This window comes from Pundamilia nyererei, unplaced genomic scaffold (genome assembly GCF_000239375.1).
Source record: "Pundamilia nyererei isolate P.nyererei 1_Seehausen unplaced genomic scaffold, PunNye1.0 scaffold00037, whole genome shotgun sequence".
Classification (NCBI taxonomy): Eukaryota; Metazoa; Chordata; class Actinopteri; order Cichliformes; family Cichlidae; genus Pundamilia; species Pundamilia nyererei.
This window is the reverse complement of record NW_005187438.1, coordinates 3517850-3545681: the sequence shown is the minus strand read 5'-3', so window position 1 is coordinate 3545681 and position 27832 is coordinate 3517850. Positions and strand designations below refer to the sequence as shown.

Below are 27832 nucleotides of genomic sequence, written 5' to 3'. Positions count from 1 at the left end.
CAACTTTCATTCTGAAGATATACATTCTCAACCAGCATGACAGTTTCACTCCTGCTAGTTAGTGAAACTTGTAGTTTTAGTTTGGTAGTGTTTGCAGATAAGTCATCCCCTTCCTGTTCCAACATGACTGTATGTCAGTGCACAAAGCCAGGTCCATAAAGACTTATATGAGCGACTTTGGTGTGGAACAACTCGTCTGGCCTGCACCTGAAGAACACTTTTGGGATGAACTAGAATGGAGACTGCGAGGCAGGCCTTCTCGTCAAACATCAGTCTCTGGCCTCACAAATATACTTTTAGGATAAGTCCAAAATTGCCATAAACCCACTCGTAAACCTTGTGGAAAGCCTTCCTGGAAGAGTTATAGCTGTTATAGCTGCAAAGATGGGCTGACATCATATTAACTCCTATAGATTAAGAATTGGATGTACTTATGGACTTTTGGCAATATAAATAAATATGAAATACTGGTGGGCAGTAAAATTAAAGTAAAGTGGTAAACACAGAATAGAAAACAACAGAAACTCATCAGCTGCCTGGTTATTTAGAAGGGGAAAAAGAGGAAAATCTAATTAAGACATGATCTCTGGGAAGTGAACTGACCAAAATCAAAAATAGTAAATTTGATATTATCGCTTTATTACCACTTTTACATATGTGTTAACATTTATGAATGCATGAGCAGCAGCGCAGGGGGTGTGGGAGGAAGAGAGCAACAACGAGGGCTGTCTCTGGGGCAGACTGCAGTGGAGTGCACACAAGAAGGGCTGGGAAGCCTCATATGATACATTTACATGGATGTTACTGGTTATCTGCAGTGCTTTGTTATTTTTTTCCACCAATGGGTGACTTGGGTTTCCTTGCATTGAGTGGGTAAAGGAATCAAGGATGTGATTTCTGCAGGGGAAACCTTATTTTTGGCAAAGGTGATTTCTAATGTGTGTGCATATGCATGTGCATTTTTTCCATAACTGACTACAGAGATGTGGAAGAATTAAAGGAAGTAGATTTAATTCAACCCAAGTAAATAACCTGAATTTGATCATGAAGATATGTTTGTTTCTTTGGATCAGTAGTAGCTATTATATGAGCTTTAGTGTCCCTTGGCCTTAATTTTTCACATCTATAGAGCTCAGTAGGGATTGCCCACTTTTTCAGCATCCCCAGTCCTAAAAGTAAATTTCCCATGAATTCGATCATAGGAAAATAACGGGCCAAAAATAATGTCTAAAATCTCCAAAACTGTTAATTTGACGTCCTTTAAGTTATTAGGTAATTAAACATACTACAAACATAAGCCAGGAAAAGAGTAGGCAAGTACTGAATATTTGACATCACAAGTACTGAGGTGCATTGCTAAGAGCAACAGAAGCTAGAAGGTAGATAGAAAATAACAACAAGTGAAAGAACATCAACAAGGATTAAAGTGACACACAGAAAACATGAGTAAATGGAGCACAAGTGAGGCAAATGTGGAAGAGTCTCTCTCTTCTGGAAGCTGTAGAAAACTAAAATAAGTAAAGTCATGTTCAGTAAAGCAGCTTTCTGTATTTCCATGTCTATCTCCCTTACAAGTCAAGTTTCCTATCTGAATGTGTTCCTGGCTCCACCTGAAAGGAAAATGCGCCGATCCAAACAGTCACTTTGCTCCAATCGAAGCCTCACCAACAGCGTCAATAAGAAGCCACAAAGACGCAAACTGGCAAGTTCATCCAAGGATCACATTGTGATTCACAAATGCGTGTCCATCTCTCCATCTCCGCAGCCAGACAGAAATAGTCAGTTTTGGCACTGCCATAGTTTTGCCTCTTTCCCTCTGCACTGTCTGTCCCTCCCTCCTCCCCTTTCATCTCAAAGCAGGAGGGAGTGGGGGGGAAACTGAAGTTATTGCATGTGACACACCCAGGAGAGAAAAAAGGGGGGGGAAATCGCATTACTTCACAAAGCTGAATGCCACAGGAGCAGAAAGAGATGTAGCTCTCCTGCTGCTTAATAACAGTGGAAATATTTAAAATAGGAGCAGCGGCAGCAACGGTGGAATATTTCTGAATCTATATTTAGATTGGGAGTGATGTGCCTCGCCCTCGCAGCCATGGCTCATGTGGGATTCACAGGGGAGACATGGAAATGCATCAGGGTGGAGATCAATCTAGCATGCTGCAGAGTAAAATGCAGAAAGATGTCTTTCCCCTTGCACGAACACACACACACACACACACACAATCGGGCCAATATATCATATATTATCAAAACAAGTTCTGTCGTGTTCAGGCTGATGGCGGACGATCAAACTGAATCCTCCTGCATTTATTCCACAAGAACATTTCAAAGCATTGTAATCTCTAAATGAGGTAGGATTTACAGAGTGAGCTACAAAGTCAAATTCCTTTGTACAGCCTCTTTACAAGCCATCTATTTTTAGCTTCCGCTGCCATCACTACTCCAGCTGGATGCAAGAATATCATCTGCTATTCATTCATTCACTAACCAATAACCTGACTCCCGGGCTTGCTTTCACTCGCAGATTTCAAACATTATTACTTTCCAGGATCTTGTCACAGCAAATTGCATTGATTATTCGGCTCTACATCAGTTGGCTTTAATTACATTTACTTTGCATTGCTTCGCTAAGCATATATCTCCACGTGATTGCGACTAAATTACAATTAGCCAATGCCCCGTGCTCCTGGGAGAAAGACATAATGGTGGTTTCATGTAAATCAATGGCATGTGGGTGTTCATCTGCAAAAAATAATGAGGTACTGCAGAAGCTGGCTGAACAGTGTCACTGATAAACCTGAATTGATTTTCACTGGTATAGATTGCATAACACTGTTAAACATTATTTTTTTGTTAAGTAAAATAAAGAAAGAGCCTTAATCTGTCGCACAGCTTACAGCTTCAGTGGATATTTTACATGGGTGGAATTACATTTATTCTTATTTAGCAGTATTCAAAACTTATACCACAAGTGACAATCCAATATGTTTCTTATTTTCTACTTCAATTTCTCCCTGAATTATAAGAAATCCATTTCCAAAGCCCATTAACACACTGAAGAAGCTTTAAATCTTAAAATAGGATCATTATGTTTATTTATATCCCTTAGTTGCTGTCACATTGATACCCTTTTACAGTCTAAGTTGTTCATTTTAAAAATGGACACCATTTCAAACAATCAGGTCAAGAGAATTCCAGTGAGCCAAAAACTTCTAAAATCAACGTGCTTAAAATATGCAACGGGGGTTAGAGACCATCTCAATCTGACTCTGAGTCCTAAAACTAAAAACCCCTCCAATCAAAAACCAATAAAAGCCACATTTTCAACAGAGTGTTTACGTCTGTGTTTGTGGGTGACACATATTTCTTAAATAAATCATACAAAATATAACAGAATCAGTTGTCTCTCCACTGAGCTTCTAATTACTTGGAAATACTCAAATGTTTGAAAAAAGCAAAACCATACCAGGTACACACACTGAAAATCAAAAAATCAGACAATGTCCAAAAAAGCCCTTTAAAGGCCTCTGGAAAGCCTGAAAAATTACTGCTCTAGACTACTTTAAAAATGAAGAAAAAAAAGTGACTCCTTGGAAACAAAACATAAAGAAGAGAAGACTTTTGGACAGTACTGTAGGTATGGGCGCATCAGTATTGACACCAGCATTGGTAATCCAATTGGACTGAGGGGACCAACATTGTTATTTCAGCTTAGACATATCTGAAGTGAACATCTGAAGCCTCAGTAAACTACCAGCATAAAACAGTTTTCAGCCAGCTGCACGTTCTGGAGTGTCAGACCAGATCATGGAATACCAGCAGCTGCAGTCCGAGACTGTGGAGTCAGATCCTGCCACAGTAGAAAACTGATGAGTTCACCAGTGCTAAAATACAAGTGTGGGGATTGCCCAATTGTATATTGATCCCATCAGTGTCTCAAATGGAAGTAAATCTATATCTAATAATAACATAATAATAATATATATTTAAATACTTGGTGTCTAGTAATATATTTAGGAAGCCAGCCCAAATAAATGTTAAATATGTATATACTAAATTTTGCTTATTTAGTTGTTTTTTTCCATCAGTGATACAGCTAAACAATTTAATTCATATTCATGAATATGACCATGTATCTGTTCGGTTTGTATCTGTGAATTTTTATGTTATATTCATTCACTGATGCAGGTATATATTATAATATATAAATGAACGTATTTCAGCTGTTTACTTATCATTCTTTTGATTGGGCGCACAGTGCAGTGTTTGTTTGTTTTTTGTACTTTATCAAAATCAGTGAGGTCGCATGAGGAAAAATATCAAGCCACCCTTGCTCTAAATGGTCAGTTTTGTTTTATTTTATTCCTATATCGCTCTGGGATTAGCTCGTTTCCTTATATGGGCATTTCTGAGACGTGAAGGCGTGGCTTAGTTTTGTTTGGAGAAGCCAGGCGAGGGGCTGCCAATTAGAAGATACTTTCAGGAGGTGAGGATTAAAGAGACAGGAGCCTGGTTTTGTTCAGACAGAGAATGAACTGCAGGACTGTATATACTAAAGATACAACAAATTTTAATGTTAATTGTTAACTGTTAATTATAAAATGACGCTGCAGCAGATTCCAAGATTAGAAATATGGAGGTGGAGAAGAACACAGTAGGTCTTCTTTGAAAGTATCTACTCAATTATTTGAATCCTTGTGTCTTTAAAGCAAAGCGATTAAATGTATGTGTGAAGCAAAGAAAAAAGAAAGAAAGAATTGATCTGTAGATTGATGGATTAATAGATCAATGAATCGGTTAAAGGGAGAGTGCAGCAGGGGTTGGGTGTGGCTGACGTAGCAGAAGCTCAAGTACTAAATAATGAATTTAAAAATAAAAATAAATCTTGAATTCAAGACACTATTAATGATAAGTTTAGTTCAGAACTAAAGAAACTGGATCAAATGATGGTAGTTTGTGTTAAGAATAAATATAAATAATAAAGTCTTTAAAAGGTTACAGTAAAAATAAATTCTGTGTGCTGGTTTTAAATTAACACAATGCGTATGAAGCAGCGTGAGTGGCTGGTCAACAGATGGTAGTGTTGACAGGCTGCTGGGTTCATTGGCCAGCTCTGTGTACAGTTAGCAGGGGGTCACCAACAAGCCCTGGGATGTTAGTCTCTGCCAGTCCCATTTTATCACATGTACACTTCGGCTGTGAAATCCCTGCTTATCACAGCTCCATTCAGCTGCCACCAAAAAAGCACCTGAACAGTATGATTTATGAACTGGGGTTTGCACTGTCTGACAAGGCAAACAATCCCACTTTGTGCCGCTGCTGCAGATATGAAACTTTGTTCTCAGATATGTGATTTTGCTTTAGATGAATGAGCGACGGTGTGAAGTGAAGGTCGAGCTGAATGCCAGCCTTCAGTCAAGGAGAACATTTTTATTTTCAGCTCAAAGGAGCATGGCATGTAGATTATCAGCTAACACTTCAAAAAATGATTGCATGAAGAGATCCAAGGCTGCACGGCGACACATGTACAAGCTCACAAGAGTCTCAGGCTTACTGGAAAGTAGAGAAGCAGAGCCCCGCACAGGATGGCCTCCAGCAGGACAAGACCTGATGCTCTGATACTCTGTGGAAACACAAACACACAACAATTATTAAACTTCTGATTTATCGACCATTTAATATATAAGAAATCTGAGCACAAAATAGGAATAATATGTTTAGCCAACTGGTATCAAAGACATTCACAAGCTCAAGTTGTTCATCTTTTACTAGTACAGGGTGGTGGGACTAGTGGTGTTGTTGTAGCCCCAGGGAGATCAGTCAACACATCAAGCTATGATTATTTAACTTGAAATCTGTATAAAGCAGAGATGCAGAGAACCACAACAGCAGCCAAGTCCTGATTCTTTCAGTACCTGTGCCAAATACTCTCAGTCTGGTGACGAGAAAATATAGCAATAGCAAAATCAACTTGTAGCAGTGGACAGAGCAATATTAAACCAACCATTAAAGGATAAGGCAGCTCAGGAGAGACTGTGCTGGTGGAAAATTGTCGTTGGCCGATCCTCCAGGAAGGACCAAAGGCTTAACTAACTATTACTGAGGTTTTATTGGGGCCTTTTCACTGAAGAAAAATCCACCAAACAACCACATTTCAAAGCCATGCAATGGCCATAACACCAAAACAGTGATGTCAAAGAGACTCAAATGCTTCATAAAGAGCAATTGTAGTGTTGGGTGGTTCGTCACTATGACCAACTTCAATTACATTACAAACAGATTGCAGAAGAAAGTTTTTCAATTTTTAATATAAAAACATAAATGGACAGCTTTAATTGTGATGTGTGTGTACCGTAAACAGAAATAAACCAAATAACATGTACAGAACTGCCCACTTTTTAAAAGATATAACAGAAACAGGGTATCATTTAGGCGATTCTGTAAGCCAAAAAGTTTTTATTCATATTAAAAATGTATCACACAGCATGTCAAAATACTCAAGGCTGATTTAAAGAGGATGGAGGTTTGTTCCTTGTTACTTGAAAGAGGAGAAGAGCAAAGCAAAAGCTCCTCCCTTAAGCACTTTTTATAGAAGCATCCACCATTTGCAGGCGCTTTGTGTGCACCTCTTGTGTAAGATATTTAGCAACATATCGTCCTCTAATTGACAAGGCGCTTGAGGGGGGCTTTCAGAGAGCAGAGGACAGCTGTGCCACCCATTTAAAGATACATGCAAAAGAAAGCAAAAGGGCTCTCTTGGTGCACCAGATAAACTTATTTAATTAAATTGCATGAATGTAATTGAAAAGTCTGCAAAGGACTTTGAAACAAAATCTTAAACTTAGTTTAATGACATTAATTGGAATTATATAAGTAGCCTTTAAATTATGACAAAGCCCTGGAGTACCTGAAACATCCATCTGCTTTAATAATGGGGATGATCCTTTGATGAACTCTAGCCGTTGTAATGGCAGAGTCCTCGGGTGTGGAAGACAGAGCAGCTAGAAGTTCCTTTGTCAGGAATGTGGAGCATCTTCAGGCTAAACCTCAGATGTTTGATGCTCAATTCAATGCTAGTAATTAAGACACTTAACTGACAGAAACAACGGGAGCAATGGGAGGCTGAAAAGTTCAGAGATTTAATTAGGTAGATGTTAAACTAAAGAAAAAATGTTTGAAATATTAACCATACAAAATCAAGTTTTGTGTCTTGACATGAATATATATTTATTTTTTTGTTCCAAAACACGAGACATTGTACGGTGTATTCAGGTAACACTGAACAGTGGGAGCAGTCGCAGTTTTCCCCATATGGTATCTCACTTTTTCTTATCCTGGAAAAGTACGCAATACACACCCCGTCTCCTTCTGCTTTTTGTGGGAGTTTTTTCTTCCCACTGTCACAGAAGGGTTACTTGATTGGGTTGTCTGACTGTTGAGGTTTTCTCTCTAACATTGTAGGGTCTCACACCTGAGTTGGCTCCTGTAGTGAAATGAAACTGAATCTCCTGTTTGTCTGCTACGGTTTGCAGATCCTAGCAAGTGTAGCATCCTGAGTGTGTGTTGAGGTAGTTCTGTGTTTTGAGTCGCAAAGCTTTTGAATATTAGTATTAATATATAAAACACTCTGTTTCTAATGCATGTTTCATTTTCCGGCATATTAGAGCAGCGATGCTCAGACACCATCAACAAATTGAGTTGCTAGATTGATGAGGAATCTGTGTCATCAAAGTGCTGCTTAGTAAATGACTAAAATATAGTCTTGCTGATAACTAACAAATGTAACTCAATGCCCTCCACAGCATTCTGACGCTAGTCTAATTCTGGTACTTGAAAACTCCAGGACTGATTCCTGGAGGATCGATCTCTGTTTCTCTTCCACAGCATGTCTTTTATCCTGTCGTCCTTCTCTCACCCCAACTGGTCGCGGCAGTTGGCCGACCCTCGCTGATCCTGGTTCTGCCGGAGGTTTCTTCCTGTTACAAGGGAGTTTTTCCTCCCCACTGTCGCCAAAGTGCTGGCCCATAGGGAGTCATATGATAGTTGAGTTTTCTCTGTATGCATTATTGTAGGGTCTACCTTACAACATGAAGCGCCTTGAGGCGACTGTTGTTGTGATTTGGCGCTAGATAAATAAAATTGAATTGAATTGAGTTGAAAAGCCAAATCCCACTTTTAAAAAAGTAGTTACGTAGATCCAAGAAACAAAAGAATCACCAAAGAGATGCTGCGAATTAGACTGAATTTGTAATTCGTGTAAGTAGTATGTACTTCTTCATGTAAGGAAAGTATAGACTTAGAGGGGGTTAGAGTCAGAGGTTATGGTTACATCACAATAACATGAAAAAATGAATGAGCTCTTTTGATCAACCACAAAATTTGTATAGGTATCCTCACCCAGGCAAAAAAAAAAGGACAACCGTTGTATTTGAACCCAAACCACAATCGTTTTCTAAACTTAACAGAATAGTTTTTTAAGCCTTTAAGTCCATTTAAAATCTCAAACCTGACTAAGTCTCTAAATTCCTCCACTACCAGCACATCCAGCCTGTTTTCTTTTTTTTTTTTTCACTTTTTAGATAGAAATTGAGATCTAGAAAGGTGATACAGTAGATGCAATGAGATGGAACTAGGAGGAGGATGATCCACTGCGGCGACCCCTAAAGGGAGCAGCTGAAAGTAGGTATGGGGCTTGTCAAATGAAAAAGCTCATTCAGGCAAAGAAAAACCAGACAAACACAAAAACAAAAATAAACGTGACTAATTCGCAAACTCATGCCATGCTCGAGTAAGAAACGAGTAAAATACAGTATTCTCCACGTTTGCTGATCATTCACTCTCTGTGACTGATTATAGGACCCCACCGTACCACAGGCAGCACTCTTGCATGAGCTAAATCTCAATCTTTACTTTGCATCACATCTTACATTCATACTCTTCTTTTTAAAGGTGCATGGTCTCAAGGTCATGTAAATAATGTAAAACTTAGTGAAGTTACTAAATTAAGCAGGAGATTTCAACCAGGTGTCATCATTCAAATATACATATAAACCACGCATCATAAGTAAAAGATTAAACAGATTGAATGGTGAGTGGTCTGATGTATGAATCAAAGTAAATGTGCTTTTGTGTTTGCAAACTTTGGTCGTGATCCAAGGTGGTGATTTTGACTTGCTCTGAAGTGTTCGATTCATTTGAAATCATTTCAAAGCTTTATTGTGACCACCCACATTTGGAACTACTGTTTATTAGTTCGAGCGGGCTTTGATGACCATATGGCCTACAAAACATCAAACATGTTGATGTGATGTTGCAATTGTGAATTAAATTAGTGTAGATCTCTCTTATCCACTGTTGAGTCACAAAACTTTAGCTCTTCATGGCATTAATGACTACATTCTTGGTTTAAAACACATAAATATGATTATATTAAAGAAGAAGATGCCCTTTAATACCAATTCAAGATGACGTATCTGGAAAATCATTGTTTTATTATAACACCTACCTTATTCCTACGAAAGTGGTATATAAGGACCATGCTAATGAAGACGATCAGCATGCAGAGGCACTGGAAAGAGACCACAGCCATGCGAAGAGCGCCATCCTCTTGTACCACACAGGGGGTGTCATCTTTACAGTAGGCACAACCCTGCTGGCAAGGCAGGCAGTCACTGGAAGATCCCTCCTCTGTGTTGGGACTGCTATCTGCAGGTTTTCCCTTCCTCCCCATTCCTGTCAAAGAAAACATTGAAAAGAAGAAGTCCCAAAATCTTAAATACTCAAAGAAACAAACACTAAATAAAAACTCTCACAGGTTGATTTCATATTTTTTGTGTGTTCCAGGACAATTATAGCTACATTTTTAATAATAATAAAAAATAAATAAACGGCCCGAAATACTGACACAATAACCCCGCCAACAATTTTCTGCAACTGAAGTTCATTTAGGCTAAAGTAGCACATAAATTAGTGCATTTAATAAAAATTAAAAATACTAAAAAATATCTGAATTCAAGAGCATAATGTGCTGAATAAATACATTTCTGAAATATTAAATGCAATTCCAACAGCTAAAAGTTATGGATAAATATTTAATGGATAAAATGACAAATAATTTTAGCTTATTCAGTTAGCTAACAATAGAAATGAATTATGAAATATAATGAAGTAAACGTTGTACTCTTAGTTTATAAAGCAAAAGAAGAAAACAAAAGAAAGATCAACAGTTGAAAAATGCTAGAATTAATGGTGGGACTGATAAGTTGTTAACTTAAAATAAATGAGCTAGATGATAAACTGTCGTGTGAAAAAGAAAGTACACACTCAAGTTTTACGTTTTTACGTATCAGGACATAAAAAGAGATCATCTGGTTCTTAAGAGGTTCAAAAACTGGTTAAATATAACCTCAGATAAACAACAGGGCAACATATTACACAATGTTACAGAATATTTAACAAAAAAATGAATGTGTGAAAAAACTATGTACACCCTTCCTCCATCCATAGGAATCAAGAGGGTAAATAGCATTTCTGCTAATCAGATGCAGATCATCGTAAACAAGTCTGAGCAGCTCTATAAAAGTAAAGAAGGCCATCATTGTACACTAAGAAAGATTATTCACAAGTGAAAAACATTCAAGACAGTTGCCATCTCTTACCAGGAGTGGACATTCAAGAAAATTCACCCCTAGATCAGACTGTGCAATGCTCAGAGAAACTCCAAAAACCCAAGAACTACAAAGCTTTGTCCAAATTTGTTCATGCAACATGACAATGATGAGCAAATCTACAACAGAACAGCTGGAAAAGAAATCAAGGTAATGCCATGGCCTTAAGAGAGCTGTGCATAAACAAATGCCTTTAATAGAAATTATTTAATAGAAAACACATAACAAATAGAATACCCATGCGCTATAAAATAAATCAGAGTTTAAAAAAGTACATTTATTAATATGGTAACACAATCTGACAGAGTTAGTTAGCTAGAAACAGAACTAGAAAATCAGTTTGCCAGTTGGTTGAAATTTTTTGCTAAAGTTGAATGAATGAATTTGAAACAATAATCAATAGTGTAGTTAAAATATTGGTTGAATGGTTTGATCACTTTGTTATAGGTAAATATAAAGATAAAAGACTGTAACATCTACTTTCACTGAATTAGGTTTTACACAACTACCCTTGACCTGTAAATCTGTTTGATTTGTATATGTGTTTTTTTTTTGTTTTTTTACTAAATAATTTGACATTCGACATCATATTTTGAAGAAGATAGGAACAGATGGTACAGCAACTGTCATTTAAATTTTCCTTGTTATTGAATTTTCCTCCAGATCTGTCCAGATGAAGTGCGTCAGTGGCAGAGTGAATCCCGACTGTATATATACTCTTCTTCGTCTCTGACCTTACAAGAAGCCATCGACACTGTGTCAACAAAAGGGAGATGGATCTCTGTGTGTGAACATGGAAAGTCAACACTGCTCAACCCTGTTCAGTCACAGGCATATCATACAAGGCTGATGACTTCAGCTCCCTAATAAAAACACACACAAAGACTTTTTTTAAAAAACTTTTTTGGTTTATCCTACCAGGACCAGAGAAGCTGTGAAATGTTTTTGAATGAAGCGTAGAATAAACTAACTATAACCACTTCAAAAGTAGCTGTTTTTTTATTTGCTCAAATACATTGGTCACATTGGGAAGCAGCAAAAACGTACGCAAACTTAAGAAAAAAACTCTCTCTCAGGGTAAAGTAAGGTAAAAAACAAAAAAAAACTAAACAAACCCAGGGGGACAACAAGGAGGAAGTGGACTTGTTATTGGCTTGTATAGAAATCCCCTGAGAGATGCCCATGTGGTTGGATAGATAACACATTTTGGACTTATAGAGCTTTTATAGAGGCTTTATTGGAAGCAGGCATTGTCTCAGAGATTTGCAGGGATTTTGCCTTTAAAAAGAAACTGGCCTATTTTTCAAAGCTATGACTCGGCACATCATTGATCCCTTCAAAAGGAGTACTTATCTCGGTAGCACTGAGTCATTTCCTTTAGCTCATTCTCAGTGGTTTGTTGCTGCTACGTTTGAGTGACAGTCAAAGGAAACGCAGCTACAGTAACCTCTCTCCCATATTTATATGCAAGATACACAATGTAAGATCACTGTGAGACAAAGGGAAGAGAGTTGCACAGGCTTCCTCTGCAGGAGTGTCAGTGATGTCCCCTTGTGGATTAACAGGCTTGTTATTGGCCCCATGGTGGGCCAAACTGCAGCACAACACCTCGCTAACAGGCTTGCTTTTCCTCTCTATTGCTGGGTTAACAAAGATGCACACACACTGAGCTTTCATGCAGATTTGAACACTTGCACATGCAAGTTTGTGTGCCTTCGCAGCACACAAACTTGCACAAACAACACAAATTGGCTAAATCAGACAGAACATATATTTAGCTCTCTGTGCACGAAGTGTGACGTTTTAGAGTAAAAAATGGATGCAATAAGATGGTGGAAAAATCTGAGTGAAGGAAGGTAAGGGGGAGGGAAATGGATGAGAATGGGGGTAAAATTGAAACAGACGCAGGAGAACACGCTGTATGAGGTTTGAGTGGGATGAGGCAGGAGGGAAAGTGGATTGAAATGAAAGTATGGCACAGAAAGTGATGGAGGGCAGGTGAAAACCACTGGGGTTCTGTGTCTGCAAAAGCCTTTTTTAATTAACTCACAGCAGACAGAATAAACTGGAGAAAGTCGCTACCATTAAAAAGATATTTCCCTTCTCGAACCAGATTAGCCTCCCCAGGTACTGGGGCTACTTCAATTTTCAGACAGGGCGGATACGGTTATCGCAAATAGCTGACGGTCCTCGTCATAAAGTGCAGCTTTTAGCAGAGTCAGAATTAATAAAATGAACTTATTGTTAATTCATCTGCTCTATTTTAGTGAGAGAAAAAAAAGGATGATTATGTGGAAACATTTAAAAAATTTCCAAACATTTGCTGCCAAACTGCTTGCAAAATCTGATGCTAAATAATAATTTTTTACCTTTGTGTCTCCTGTGCTTTTTACTTCCTGTTCCGCTAATTACCCGCTTGAATTACCCCACCTTAGCTGTTTCCACCTGTGCTCTGTTCTCACCTGCCTCTCATTGTGCAATCAGTCCTGTGTGTCTACATATAATCCTCCCTTCACCTTCATCAAGACGTCAGTTTTCCCCCCATGTTTTACTGGTTCTTAGTGTCTGGATACGCCCTGTTTAGTCCAGTGACTGCAGTTGACATTGTTTTTTTCAGATTTTTGCCAATTAAGGCACTTCTTTTTCATTGTTATTCCACCAAACTCTACATTCTGCACTCAGCTCTTCTCTTCACCTCAGTCCAGGACAAAGGTTTTAACTGTGGACGTTGCAAATCAAAAAGTATGATAAACACAACTTACCAATCCTTCAGTTTACTCACATTTGTCAGATCTTTCAGCCACGTTTCATGGACTGCTGTGGCATTTAGTCAGTAAGAAAATTTCCAGACAATTTCCAGAAAATATTAAATGCCATCAAACATTTTGATATGCACAGAAGTAACTAATATATTTAACAAAGGTGAATTAAAGCCAGGGTATAATTGGGCACATACTGGCTATAATGTACGCACTTCCACCTGTGATTTCCCTGCTTTAAGTCATAGGGTTGTTCATTGTTAGCATGTTTAGCAACACTTAAACGCAGCCACATGAATAAAGTCTGCATACAAGGAACAATCATCTTACAGTGACTGATTTGCCATTACTTACTTGTAAAACCATTGACAGCTACTCTGTTGGGATGATAGAAACCTTTCCTGCAGTGGCACTTGTACTTGTCCAAGACAAATCCGTGACCACGGATCGGCAAACACTGAGAAGAGAAGACCAGAGATAAAAATGAGTGCAGTTTAAGCTAGAATAAGTTTTACAATCAACAGCGTTTAATCGTGACATCTTGTAATGCAGACACAGATGTGAAAACTATTAAAATATGTCAATACCAAAGCAAAAAGTAAAGCCCGCAAACCACATTCAGCAAACAGACTGAGATCAAGTGCCTTGCGGGAGGGACACGGGTCTAATTATTTAAGTTGTGAGATTCCTCTTTCTGTCTAACTGTGCCTCCTCGTCTCTCCATATTAAATTAGTAAAGCCTCTTCCATTTGATTGAACGTGTGATAGGAAGTAGACTGAGAAGAGCAGAGAAAAACACGAGGGGCGTCAGGGGGCACCCTTGGCAGACTTTGTGTGCTGTTTGCCAAATTACAAGACATAATTAATAGCTAAATTAAGAACAGACTTATTTGCCTGATTAGAGAATCGCCATTAATTCTATTTCTTGTGGGAATGAGATTTCATCATCTCCCCTGTACAAACACATTTTCCCTTCTCATTCTTGCTCTCCTTCAAAAACTCCTTTACTGTTTTTTTTTTTTTTTCTCCACACAACGTGAACATGTTTTTCTAAACCAAGACGATAATGACTTATGAATCCAAAGAAACGACAAGAGGCCCAGAATAGCAACGGTACTTTAGCTGACACTTGACACGCTATGAAGTGTTTGTGACCTGACTGAGAGATCTAGAGGAAAGGCCGGTGGCAACGTCAAAATGAAGCACCAGTCACTGTGATGCTCTTCACAGCGGACTGGACTCGGCATGTCTTGAGAGGCTGCTATTTCTGACTGTCTCTCAAGGTCCTTGGTGAGGGCTGAATGCATTTTTCAGTCCGAGAGTGTGCGCTCCTCAGTCAAAGCCTTGAGAGGCCAGCCAGGACTCAAAAGCCCAAGGTAATTACCAGGTTACTATTCAGTGGACAACTTCCTCAAGTAAATTCCACTAAAGAGGCCAAAGTATATGAAGTGACTCTTCACTAATCTGTCGAAGACGACTTGTCGTTTTAGTGGTGAGACCCTAGAAAGACCCTCAATCTGACACCTGTGAATCTGATTTTCCTCACCACTGTACTCAAACACTATATCATACCCACACGGCTCGTAACGAAGTAGATGCTTATTTCAAGACATACCCTCTATGTCACGTATCTGTCAAGTATTGGCGGAGAGACGACCCAAATGCAGGTAAAAATCATTAGAGAGCATGTCTTTATCGGCTAGAAAAACACACGGTCCGAAAGAGAAAACAAAACAGAATCACTGGGTGCTGTCTAGTATTTATAAAATGTCCTCCCACTTCCTTTACCCAAATCAATTTACCTGGAAAATGTCAAGAAATGTATAAAGTTATATGCACATAGCATTATATTTTAGTATATTATAGTATATTTATATTTTAGAATCCTTAACAACATGGCGACAAATCTCATCTGTGTTGCAGCATCAACAGAAAATGCACACCCTGCGTGATCTCACTTTGTTGTTTGAGCCAGGCCATATAAACAAGAACCATCAGTGAAAAACCTCAATTTATCCCAACAGCTGGAATTTTAAAGGAAAAGGAAGACGTGCTTGGATGAGGAAATCAATTAAAGGCAATCCCAAAGACTAAAAATACAATGACAACCTGAATCTTCAAAGATGACAACAATCTGTTTTGATAAGAAGCAGAGTTATTCACAGGAGCCTAATGTTCATAGTTCAGCTGTGGGCTTAACATAGCGACTTGTTGAAGGTTTATTATGGCTGCCAAACAGTTAGGAACCTTTCTGGGTACATTTGACTGTTTGAAACAAAAATGAAACATAAGCAAAAGCAGACAATCAGAAAGGAGGGAAAAGAACAAAAGCAGGAAATAAAAGAGCTGAGGAACCAAACCTTCAAAGTAAAACAGGAAGTAACCAAAAGATAACTAATTAACCACAAGGCATCACGACAGATAAAGGGGAACGCAGAAAGCAGAAAATAACACTAGAGACAACCGAACACTAACAGAACCGCTGACATTTTGTTATATATGTTATGCTATTAGTGTCACATGCTTTGAATATATTCCCCCATCATGCTTTTTTAAGCGCTCTTCCACCAGTCATGTTCATGGGGAATAAAAAAGCCCAGAGTTTTTCTTTAAAAGAAGTTTTACAGTAGCTTCTGTTAATTTTTGTTTATGCACAGACTGTGTATTGAAGGGTGTAGCCACAGTGATATGATTCACTGGTTTGTGAAGCCCCATCTGGAAGCCTTAAACAAAGTATTAAACACTCTGTTTTGAAAACAGACATATGAAGCTAGAGCTGACTGTCAAACTACAGTTTGACACTGCATGCTCATACCGTAGCAACTTCTCATTCAGAAAGTAGCCATGCCCGAAAGCATTCCCTGCTGCTGTCATCTGGTTTTCTCTGAAGAGCAACGTTAGTTACCCAATAAACATCATGTTACATTTAGTAAGATTTGAAACTAGTGACCACAAAGAAAATAGACCAAATGTTCATTAGCAAAGTGTTTAGTGTGGCTATAGAAAACGTGACCATCAGTCTTTATGTAGCCAGAGGAGTTGCCCCCAGCTGGTCAGCTACAATAGAGGTGCGACTCCTTAGCCATCCTTTATATACAGTCTGTGGGTTTGTTGTTATACTGTTGACTAAAGGATATTTTAAACCTCACTAGAAATAAATTATTTTATAGTGAAAGGCAGGTATATTTTGTAAAATTTAGTTACAGTGAAGATCACACAGAATTATCACCCAACCTGCACAGCATTTTAGCATCTTTAGCTCAGTGTGGTTGTTTAATGAGAAGTTCTAGAGGTCCATCTGTGCAGCTCCAAAGAGTGTATGAACAGAGTTAGTGACTTGTTGTGTTTCACGTAAAGAGTGCTGCAGGAGCTTATGAATCAGTTTTGGAGTTAAGTACATCAGGTCTGACTCAGAGAAGTGACTCCAAATAAAGGCTTATGCTGCTAAAAGCATAGGTGAGCAATAACACACTTGAATGGTGATGATGTATGAGTAATTATCTTAATATGCTACTCCATTATCTTGCAAACTTGTTAACTTGTAATAACATATGCAAACAAGAGCACAGATACTCTAGAGAACAATGAGGGAGAAGAATATAGTTCATTATTATAAAAGTCTTACAGATGCAGAATTTGATTACTTTCTTTTGTAAAACTGCATTTTACTGATACCTTGTTTTGTACTTAATAAAATGGAGGCTTATGCAGCTTATGGACCTGATTTTTCTTTGCTTATTATTGGCTTGAAATGACAGCCAGAGGTAACTGCAAACTGCCAAGTCACTCAAAACCAGAGACTCAGATTGGACATTGATGAATAAAATGAATGAGCGCATAAATAAGGTGCTTAGGAAGCTGTTTGGATTTCACTGGATAGTTTTAGCTCCACACTGTCTAGAGACCAAAAAAATCACAGAATTGAATCTGTAAAGCAGATGATTCGCCATATTGGCGAGTTGTCCATCTTTCATCTGAATCCACCTGCTCTTGCTTTAAATGAGGACTGTGGAACAACAAAAAGTCTGGTAACTGATTTCCCCACTGATTCTCCAAAAGTCACTACCTCAGGTCAGGTTCATCGTGCTACAGCTACTGCCTGCCACTGTTAATATTCCCACCTGATGGAGACACTAGGAGAAACTGTCAGAGACAGGTGTGTGTGTGTGTGTGTGTGTGTGTGTGTGTGTGTGTGTGTGTGTGTGTGTGTGTGTGTGTGTGTGTGTGTGTGTGTGCCAGCATGCATATTTTTAGTGTGTGTGACAGGGGGAGCCAGGAATAGCCCTGGCAGTACATCCCATTCCTGCCTGCTGTGGTGACTGATGCAGGGGCTCAGATGTGGAGTTTGTTGAAGGGAGAAGCAGTCCACCTCTGAGCTACCTGCCATCAATCACATGTGATCTCAGGCAGAAGACTGGTACATTTCAAAGGACTGTAAAATGCAAAGCCACAAGAAATCTTTCATCTTAAAAAAACAAGATAATGTTCTTAGAAAATTAGTCATAAAACAGTAATTGTATCTTTTACATTGTTTTATGAACCATATTGACGATAGGTACAACTGTTCCTCTGCTCGTTAATCCAAATATCTAATCAGCCGATAGCACGGCAGCAAGTCAGTGCAATTAGGCATGTAGACATAGTTAGGATGTCTTACTGAATGTCAAACTGAGCATCAGGATGCAGCAGAAAGGTAATTTAAATGACTTTTAAACAGCATTTCAGAAACTGCTTATTTGCCGGGATTTTCCAACACAACCAACTTCAGGGTTTAAAGAGAAAATATCCAGTGAGCAGCAGGTCTCTGAGCTAAAATGTGTTATCAGTCAAGGTCAGAGTAGAATAGCTAGACTTCATCAAGCTGAAATAACCACTCGTTGCAAACCAAGGTTTGCAGAAGAGCATCTCTGAATACACAACCCATTTAAAGCTGAAGCAGATGGACCACAAGCAGCAGAAGACCACACTGGGTGTCACTCTCTGCACAACCTAAGCCCAAAACTGGACTCTCTGATGAGCTGATGACCATGCCACACATGTCACACTGTACTCAAATGGCCTTCACGGTCACCAGATCTGAATCCAGTAGAGGATTTTTGGGATGTGGTGGAACAGGAGATTCGCATTATCACGTGCAGCCAAAAAATCTGCAGCTACTGTGTGAAGCTTTGATCTCAATATTGACCTAAATCTCTGAGGAATGTTTCCAGCACCTTGTTGAATCTATCCAATGAAGAATCAAGACTGGAGGGGTTCAATCTGCTACCAACAAAGCAGCTGTGCAGCAAGATGCAGTAAACACTTTAGGTTTGTAAATAATGATGAATATTGTAAAATATTAACATGGGGCTATAATTCTTTCCCTTATATACACTGTTATAATGGTGGACGCTCACATAGAGTAAAGTCATCCTTATGAGTAAAACTGAAAATGAGTGAAAATGAACACATCTTTCAAAATGTTTTATGGAGATGTGCACAATTCTAAGTTACCAAGAATATGACTTTTAGCAAGAAACAATTACCTGAGCCTATCACTGACAGAATATTGTCTAAGATCAACGCAGTATATTTGAAATTTAAGTCTTGGAACAATTAGTCAAATTGAAGATCATCTAGTTAAAATACCAAGCATTATGTACATGCATCTCATCAAATGTGTTTGAAATGTTTTCGAGTTTCAAGGGTTTTTTGTGATGTAGAACGTTTTATGATGTAACTGACTAAACAACTGATTGCTGGAGGAAAGTATTTGCAGATAAATCAATAAAAGGAGGCTTTCAAATATAAATATATCACTGCCATTGTCTATTCTGCATTCTGTTATGTAGGCTAAATCTTCTCTGCTTATAAAACAACACAGTGTTATGGTATTTCAAAGGAAGCACACACAGGCAGTGACCTACTTCTATATGCATGACATCTTCTATTAATTATGGTCCAGGCAGGGAAGCTGCAGGAACCCTATTGTAATTGTTCTGATTTTTCTTCTGTTGCTTCTTCTCATTTTAATTTATATTTCCCTGCTAAACGTGCAGCTTCAGACCGGGAAGCACGAAATATAAAGACAGTCTTGCAAATTCCAGCCATGTAAATAATCAAATTTCTATTTCTGAAATGATCCCAGAATAAGATGTGAGTAAATAGATTTATTCTTTACGACAGTCGCGTGTATAAGAGACGTGCAGCGCTTGTATTGTAGTGAGTGCCTCAGACACTCCAGGTTTATCCATCAGCGTTGCTCATTGTTGTTTACCTCCCAGCTGTGGCAGCTGTCAGTCACGCACACTCTGACACGCTAATTGTCATGGTGACTCGGTGCCTTTGTGTTAGAGTGCATTGTGCTCTCAGACCCACATGGCCTGCCTACAACAGGTACGTACACACAACTGGCGGCATGCTTCACATCCACACTTAGACTCCCTATCTCTGCGCTGCCTCTAACAGACCACATTTTAATCATTAATGTCTGATTTTTTTGTGATAATTTTAATTCAAATTTGACCTGAAAAAGCACCAAACAGAAATCCATTTAAGCTCAGCTCAAGCTTTATTTAACTTGAATAATATACCTTGGAATATTACTCTTGACTTGGACACAGAGAATTTGTGGTTTGTTTCTTATTAAGGACTATTTTCAATAGTTTGGATAAACAGCATCGCTTTTGATTTCTTATGTGGCTTTATGTGGGATGATGTTTTAGACAAAAGAACGCCTCCAGCAGTTTCTGTCCTTTCCTGTTTCAGCACGACAATAATGCTCTCATGCAATAAATAAATAAATAAATAAGATTTTGTGTCAGAACCTCTGTCCTGATACGTCCTTATCAACCGACACCCAGCCTCTCTAATGCTTTTGTGACTCATGGGATCAAATTCCTGCAGCCAGGATCCAAAACTGTGGAGGAGAGCCCAAAACCGGAGGAACCAGAAAAGCAGAGGTTTACGCACTGGTGGATGTTTCCGTGGTAACTTAGTGTATTAAAATCAATAGAATCTAAGCGTCTGCTCTGTGGTAGGGGTCTTTTGTCAAAGATAGTTACAGTTTATTTCTAAAATTAATCTTTTTGCCGCCATGTTTCAGATTCATAGCAGTGCACAGCTGCACCTGAATCCATGTTGATCTTTTTTTAATGACCCTGAAAGGCCTCACATTGTATCTCACCTTTGACCTGTGCATTAACAGTGAATAGAGAGCATTATTGAACTTGAGATTAATTCATTTGGGCAAAGCAGGGTCAGATAACAACACCACTTCAATTGTATTCATTTCAGATCAGGCCACTTCAGGTTTTAAAATGGTTTTTACAAGTAAGTTATTATCATTATTGTGGCTATTACTGTCAGTGGATTTGTAGCATTAGAACCATCATTTTCCATACCCATGGGCAATAATAAATTATTACTCATGTGACCCCATAAGTAGTCTCTTTGGTAGTTGTAAAAAAAACAATGCGTGGCCTCTGTTTGGCATAAACAAATCCTTATGGTCCAAAACTTTTTTAAATTATTGGCACAAAAAAAAAATCATACAGTATTGTTTGTTGATACTAGATTTTTCTTTGGTAATGCAATTTTTCTGACTTATTTACATTTCATGGGGTTTCTGCAGTACCAAAATCAATCAACATAATTTTATTTCAGGGTTTTGAGTTGCTTTAGGATGTTTGGACGTGTGTTGATGATTAGTTGTTTAGTCTGTTTGGTTTCTCTCTTTTTGTTGCTCAAAGTAATCTTGCATTTTGACCACCAGTCAGTGTTCACAGAGTCTGAATAATTGTAAGATCATAGAGTGGTGGTGCTGAGACCAGGAGGAGACCCTGGGTGGGTCATGTAAAGAATCTGCAGATCCATCTCTTGCATTTAAGGTTATACTAAAAGAAGCTTTAAGCTTTTACTCTTCTACTGTTAGTTTTTTGTTTTATCTTTGGGTTACTTTGAGTTTGTTATCATGTCTGTGTTTAGTTCTCTGAGTATCCCCCCTTGAATACTCATTGATGCTACAGCATCTCCCTGTTCCAGTTATGGTAAATGACAAATGGACTGGTTCTTATATAGCGCTTTTCTACTCATCTGAGCACTCAAAGCGCTTTACACAATTTGTGCATTCACCCATTCACACCCATTCGCACAAGCACATTTTTCTAAGTGCTTTATAGCTAACATTCACACACATTCATACTCCGATGGATGCATCGGAGAGCAATTTGGGGTTAGTATCTTGCCCAAGGATAATTGGCATGCAGACTAGGGGAAGCCAGGAATCGAACCACCAACCTTCCGATGATCGGAAGGCTGGTGAGCTACAGCCACCACTTATGGTTGTTATTCATTTCCTGCTTTATTCTGTTAAGTAGTTCACTCTTTTATCTTGTTTTTGGCTTTACTTCCTGTTAGTTGATTGTCTTTATTATATTCAGCTGTGCCTTGTTCACCACTTCCCTAATCAGCCCTCTGTGTATATACAGTCCAGTCTTCTGTGTGGTGTTTGTTACGTTCTCTGCTTTGTCTTCATGTTTTCATTGTTCCTTGTATTCTTTGAACTGTGGTTAGCTGACACTTTTCATTATCGCTTAATAATGACGTTTGGTTGATTTTTATTCTGTAAAGTTGCATTTTTAACACTATCACACAGTGTGGACTTCATTGATGGTGACAAACGTTAGAGCACTTACATCGTCTGCACATCCAAATCTTAACAAATCCATTGTAAACTTCTTTTTTTTACTATTTAGTAGGTACCAAATAAGAAGAGGATAGGTCTGAGAAGAGATAGGGTTAGCTGTAATTATGAAGTAACTAGAGTAATTATAACAGTATAATATTGTGTACACTTTCAACATCTATTTTGTCCAGGCAAAGTATTCCTCCCTCACCTCTGTACGACATAAAGCATGAAAGTAAAAAAACAAAAAACAAATCTAAAATCAAGTTTATCTTCTCTAATTGATGCAGAGGCCAGGAGTCTTCTACCTGAATGGGAAACCAGAACTACCTTAATTTTGTTAGCTAATTAGAGCCTGCCAAGGACTCTTCCTCATTTTGAAATAGCCCACGCTCTTCCAGTCCAGCATAGCGCCTAATCAAGCACTAATTAGCCTCTGTAGATATTTGTAATGATCCTGCAGTTCAGCATAAACCCAGAGGAAAATTTTTTTATCCAATCATTGCACACTGAACTATAGAATACACAGAAAGCAGGTTAGGCGGAGAAGGACGAGGAGGAGGGCAATTTATCCTGTTTGCATGTGTGTGCAGAGCAGGCAGTAAATTATCAGCTCGAGATGTGTATGCAGGCACGAGGGAAATTAGACGATGCATGTTTGTTTTTATTTTGAAGGAAGTTGTACGTGGTGTGCTGAACACTCAGGCATCCTGTTGCATTTCTCACCCTTCAGTGAGAGCTCTGAAAAAAAATGCATGCAAGTGACTTCCCATCCAGTCTCTTGTGTGGGTTGCTTCCCACGTGCTCTTTAAACTTTCTGTTTGCATGGGGCAGCTAGTTAGAAGAAAGTTGGCTTGAAGGGGTCTAAGGAGGTTGGACTTCTTTGAGTTTCGTGAAGACATTTCTCATCTGAGAAGCTTCTTCAGTTCTAAAGGTTTGAAAAAAAGTCATGGGTTATTTTTGGCTTATGTGATGAAGCACATAATCAATAGTGGGTCAACAACCCTTTTAAGGGACAGCCCTAAGTAGGGTTTAATACCTGGGACTCGCCACCATTTGGCTTTAGAGCTGAAACTCTTGGATGAGAGGAGAAACCTTGTCATGAAACTTAAAGAAGTCCAGTCGCTTTCTTTCCAAGCTCCTTAGATTACCATGACCTGTATGATTGAGAACCTGCACAAACATTTTGGCATCAAGAGAGGAGAAAGCTATATGAGATGGCTTGTTTTCAAGCAGCAGATGAAGTGAAGAGCAGCAACGTGGCCCATTTTAAGATAAATAAGGATTATTTTGATCGCTAAAGATCATGCAAAGTTACTTATAGAGCTAGAAATGAGCATAAACAGTCCACTTTAATGATGAGAAGATAAATTAAATTAGAGTAGCAAGAATATAGTTCACAGATTTTGTAGCTGTCTGTTTTTTGTGATAGAGAATAACACAGAGGTCAAAAGAAGAGAGTGTCTGACGTCAATTTTTATTTTTGCTTCGGGCTAGTATTGTACTTTTTTCTTCTTCTTCTTCTTCTTTTTTTTTAGCTTTTAGGGCAAAGATGGGGCAATGCATCTTGGCACTGGTTATGGCTATGAAATTTAAGGCTTGTGCAGACTCACCAGCAAACACAGAGGCAGTGACACTGCAGACTGCTGGATGACTGTGGCTCCCTGCTCAGAGGGACAGCTAGACAGGCAGCCAGGCCTTTAAACGAGGTCAACTAGCAGGGGTTTAACCGGAGCGGAGCTGCACTGACAGCAAGGCCTCGCTTTGGGTACAGTCCAAAGACCAAAGCCTAAACACCAGCAAGATAAACAGTCTGGCCTACGGGGAGCTTAACATTGCCATCAGAATGAGACGAGTAAACACATAGAGCTTCTTAGTGCACACAACAGACACTGCATGGATATTGCTTTCATAATCACATTTGCAGCTTATGTATGTGTCAAAACAAACTAGCCAGGCAAATTTATCCACACTGTACAATGCAAGTGATTCTTGCAACTTGCAGCAGACCGTCCACCACACGAACACACACATAAGCACTGAAAAAAGAACTGTAAGCATCGTCAGTGGGCACAGGGACAGAGGTCATGAATGCCTGGGATGTCTGCTGCTTTTGTTCATTGATATATTTCAGAGGCTGTTAGCTTAGCTTGTTAGCTGAGCATCTCTAGTTCATCAGGCCTTCATTTGAACTATTATAATTGAGTGAAATGTAATTTTTCTGTGTTGTGATTTTTCCGATATTCTCTTAATACAAGGCTGACAGGCAGCAACTGAAGGAATGTGAATAAAAGCAGTGAGAATCCTCAGGCACCCTTTGGCAGACCTAGATGAGGAATTACATTTCATCGATATATTAGGATCTTTCAGGAGTAAAAGACGTGGGTGAAAAGAAGCCTGCTGCCAAGTCATTGTCACTGCTACTACCTTATCTTTTCGCTCATGCACCCTCACTGTTCTTTTCCCAATTTTTTTGTTTGTAGCCACACAGCTGCACTCATTTTACATCCAGTCTCATGGGTCCCTAGACAAATGTTTTACCTTTACTTTCAACCCATCTCTTATCCTCTCTGGGCCGACTGTTTGCTTTCTGCGTCAGCTGACGCTGTGCTGCTACGGCTGGGTAGAGCGGATGCAAGACTTTGCCCGGGGGCAAATGTATTCAACCCTTCAAAGTGTTTCCACGTAAATTCAGAGTTCCAGGATTATTCACATAGCCAATTAGTGCGACAGCATTTAAAGAGGCCTGCACTGCTGGGGGCAGGGAGCCACAGTTAACACCAGAAGTATCTTGTGATCTCTCCTCACTGTGCATTATGGCCAACAGCTCTCTACCTTGATGTTGTCATCTTGAACACCACTGAAGCGAAAACACTGTGGCCCACAGAGCATCTTATTTGTGTCCAGTGGGGAGATTAATTTTGTTCATCAGCGGTTTTATTTATCCTGAGTTAACAGGATATCAGAAAAACAAACAGAATCCTCAATATTGAGGATATGGGTTATTTTTAATGTTGCATGCTTTTCCAAACTGTATACTGAAAACAGAAACTTCACCATTTAAAATTTGCAGTTTAAAAAAAAAAGAGGAAAAACTACATATGGGGAAAAACTTTACTTTCCCTCCACATATATGTGGGGAAAAAAGTAGATTTTCCCCCCATAAACGATATTATTTCTTAAAATAAACTGTATATGTATGTAAACAGACACTAGAAATTACAGTATTACTATATAAATATTGTAAAAATAGAGAATCGCTACATACACACTATAGAAATGACATTATTGCTCTCTGTGTAGATTCTCAGTCAACTAAATCATGGTCATTCAAGGAATGTGAATGTTAACGTTAGATATAATACTGTATGCTTTTTATTGTGTTGTCCTCTAAAACAAATTAAAAAAACTTGAATAAATTACAATATAGTCACTGAAATTTTTACAGTAAAGAAATTGCAGCCTTGCTTCAAGTATTTTAATGTAAAAATGTGTGTTTTTCAATATATAGTGTAATATATATTTTTTAAAAAGTGCTTCCAGAAGGAGCTTTGTAAATATCTGAGGAATTATGAATCATTTGAGTGAGTCTGTTTGTTCTGAGACCCAGTATGTTTGTGACTATATTAGTTATGTTAGATCCTTCTGTTAAAGTTTATGTAGCAAAGGAATTCTTTTTACAGAATATGGGTGCTAACCTTATGCCCACCCTCCAACAGTCTTTTGCTTGGCCTATACCCTTCAACTTTGCCAGTATGGGTGATCCTACCTGGTATAACTCTAAGGATCACTGATGCAAGCTCCTTGACCAAAACAAGGTGGTGACCTAACAGGGGTTAGGAGGAAGGGCCTTCAACATCTTGGAGGCACATGATACTGTGTAGTGAAAGAGTTCTTGGAAACCAAAGGAGAAAACATCCACGCAAATACTTCTTGAGGTGAATAGTTAGGAAGAACAGGATATTAGTCCTTAGATGGATGAACAACCTATCGCAGGATATCAGCTATTTTTGAGCAGTTATCCAATTCAGGGTCCCAGGTTAGAGCCTACCCCAACAAACCCAAACATGCATGTCTTTGGTTTGTGGTAGGGAGACGGAGTACTTGGAGAAAACCTATAGACACACAAGCACAGGGAGAATAAGGAAATCACAGAAACTGAAAAGTCCTATAACTGAACAGTTATATCAGTGGCTTGTTTCTACCCCCTGATATAACTGTTCAGTTAATTAATTAAAACTTGCTCCTCTTCACCGAGAATGCACAGGTTGAAAGGACCATGGCCCGGTGTGACACCATTCCTGACATGTGCGTCTTGAGGGAATCTCTGCCCCACAATGATGCCGAGTCTCTAACACCAGGGGAATTCCCAAGGTGCTAAAACAACTGCTTTTTTTTATCTTACAATACACGGGAGGCCTGCAGATGAAGAGGGAAGCGTTTTTGCTGAATGAGTGCAGAGGGAACACTTGGATGGGAAAGCTGTCAGAGAAACAAGCAGATAAATGTTGCTCAGCTAATGTGGATCACGTTCCCACAGGGGACTCTGGGATTTTCCTGAGTGTACGCCATGTCGAGTGAAATATGAAGATCCAGTGGAGAAAAAAAGGACATGTTTGGATGTAACTCAAAAGTAGGCCATGTAAAGCGCCTTTACTGACCACAAAAATACACCAATTCTTTGCACAGCATTAAATATCCATGTCTTTATATATTTTTGGAGTGTCAAAAAAATGGATAAATGGAATATTTGGATATATTACCAGTTATGACCAGCAATAATGTACTTAACCCGCCAAAAAACACTTAAAGTACATGTTTTTTTCTGTGCTCCCAAGCCCCTTGTCAGGCTTAAATGAGCCACAAAACTATTAAATTACACAAATTGAATATAAACTAAGATTTAATTGCATGTTTAATTGCTCTCAGTGTTGGGCTGAACAGGCATTTTAGCAGGAGAAAAGTAGCAACACTAGTTTTTCAATTACGGTGAATTTTAGGGAGAAAAAAATGGCAATTTTGCATATTCGAATGATTGCAAGCACAAAAGACAAGTCATTATGGGACAGAATGAGGTCTAAAACATTTGCATGCAAATACAACTCAAATCAATCTTATTTGTGACACACTGACTAATGAATGTCAGTGTTTTAAAATGAGCCCCATCAGTTTAACCCGTCATATGTCATTTTTAAACGTTAAATGAATAGATGAGCCAAATTAAGGGACTGTATCTCATGTTTTCAAGTAAACTCTCCCAGTAGATTTGCATGTTCTTTTGCATCCACTGCCATGCAAATAAAGGGCACGTTATCATAGCTGCCAGTACAATATGCAGCCTTTTTCTTGCCTGATCTTGGTAAGTTATAGTCCGGCTGCAAGGAAAGATTGCTGGCCAATGAGATGTAAATCAGGGAAACAATGCGTGACATGGATGGCTTGTGTTGTACTGTTGGGGCCAATCAGCTGTTTTCCTTTCAAGCTTGTTGGGACTGCAGGATGTGTTTGCATTAATTGTAATGTTAGGATAGAAATCTGTTCATGCTGAAGAGAACAAATATAGTATGCTTGTAAAACCACTGCAGGGCCAAAAACCTTCCGAGTCTAATGGCCCATTTATGCTCGCCACATCAGTCGCTTCACACGCAAACAGTGATGTCGCCACAGTTATGTACCATTTTTACCAGCACTAGCTGCACTATTCTCGTAAATGATAGGTTTCACCGCCTAAACAAAAACTC

The 27832-nt window shown here is 38.8% G+C and overlaps 1 protein-coding gene across 1 annotated transcript in view; it reads right to left on the bottom strand.

The window, feature by feature from the left end:
* gpr158a (G protein-coupled receptor 158a) overlaps positions 1-27832 on the bottom strand; it is a 92364-nt gene that overhangs the window by 28835 nt on the left and 35697 nt on the right. Inside the window, exons 3-5 of the mRNA XM_013910161.1 lie at positions 13781-13883; positions 9506-9732; positions 5555-5623 (exon numbers count right to left, since the gene is read on the bottom strand). Coding sequence (XP_013765615.1) covers positions 5555-5623; positions 9506-9732; positions 13781-13883 — 399 coding nt within the window. The remainder of the gene's footprint in view (positions 1-5554; positions 5624-9505; positions 9733-13780; positions 13884-27832) is intronic.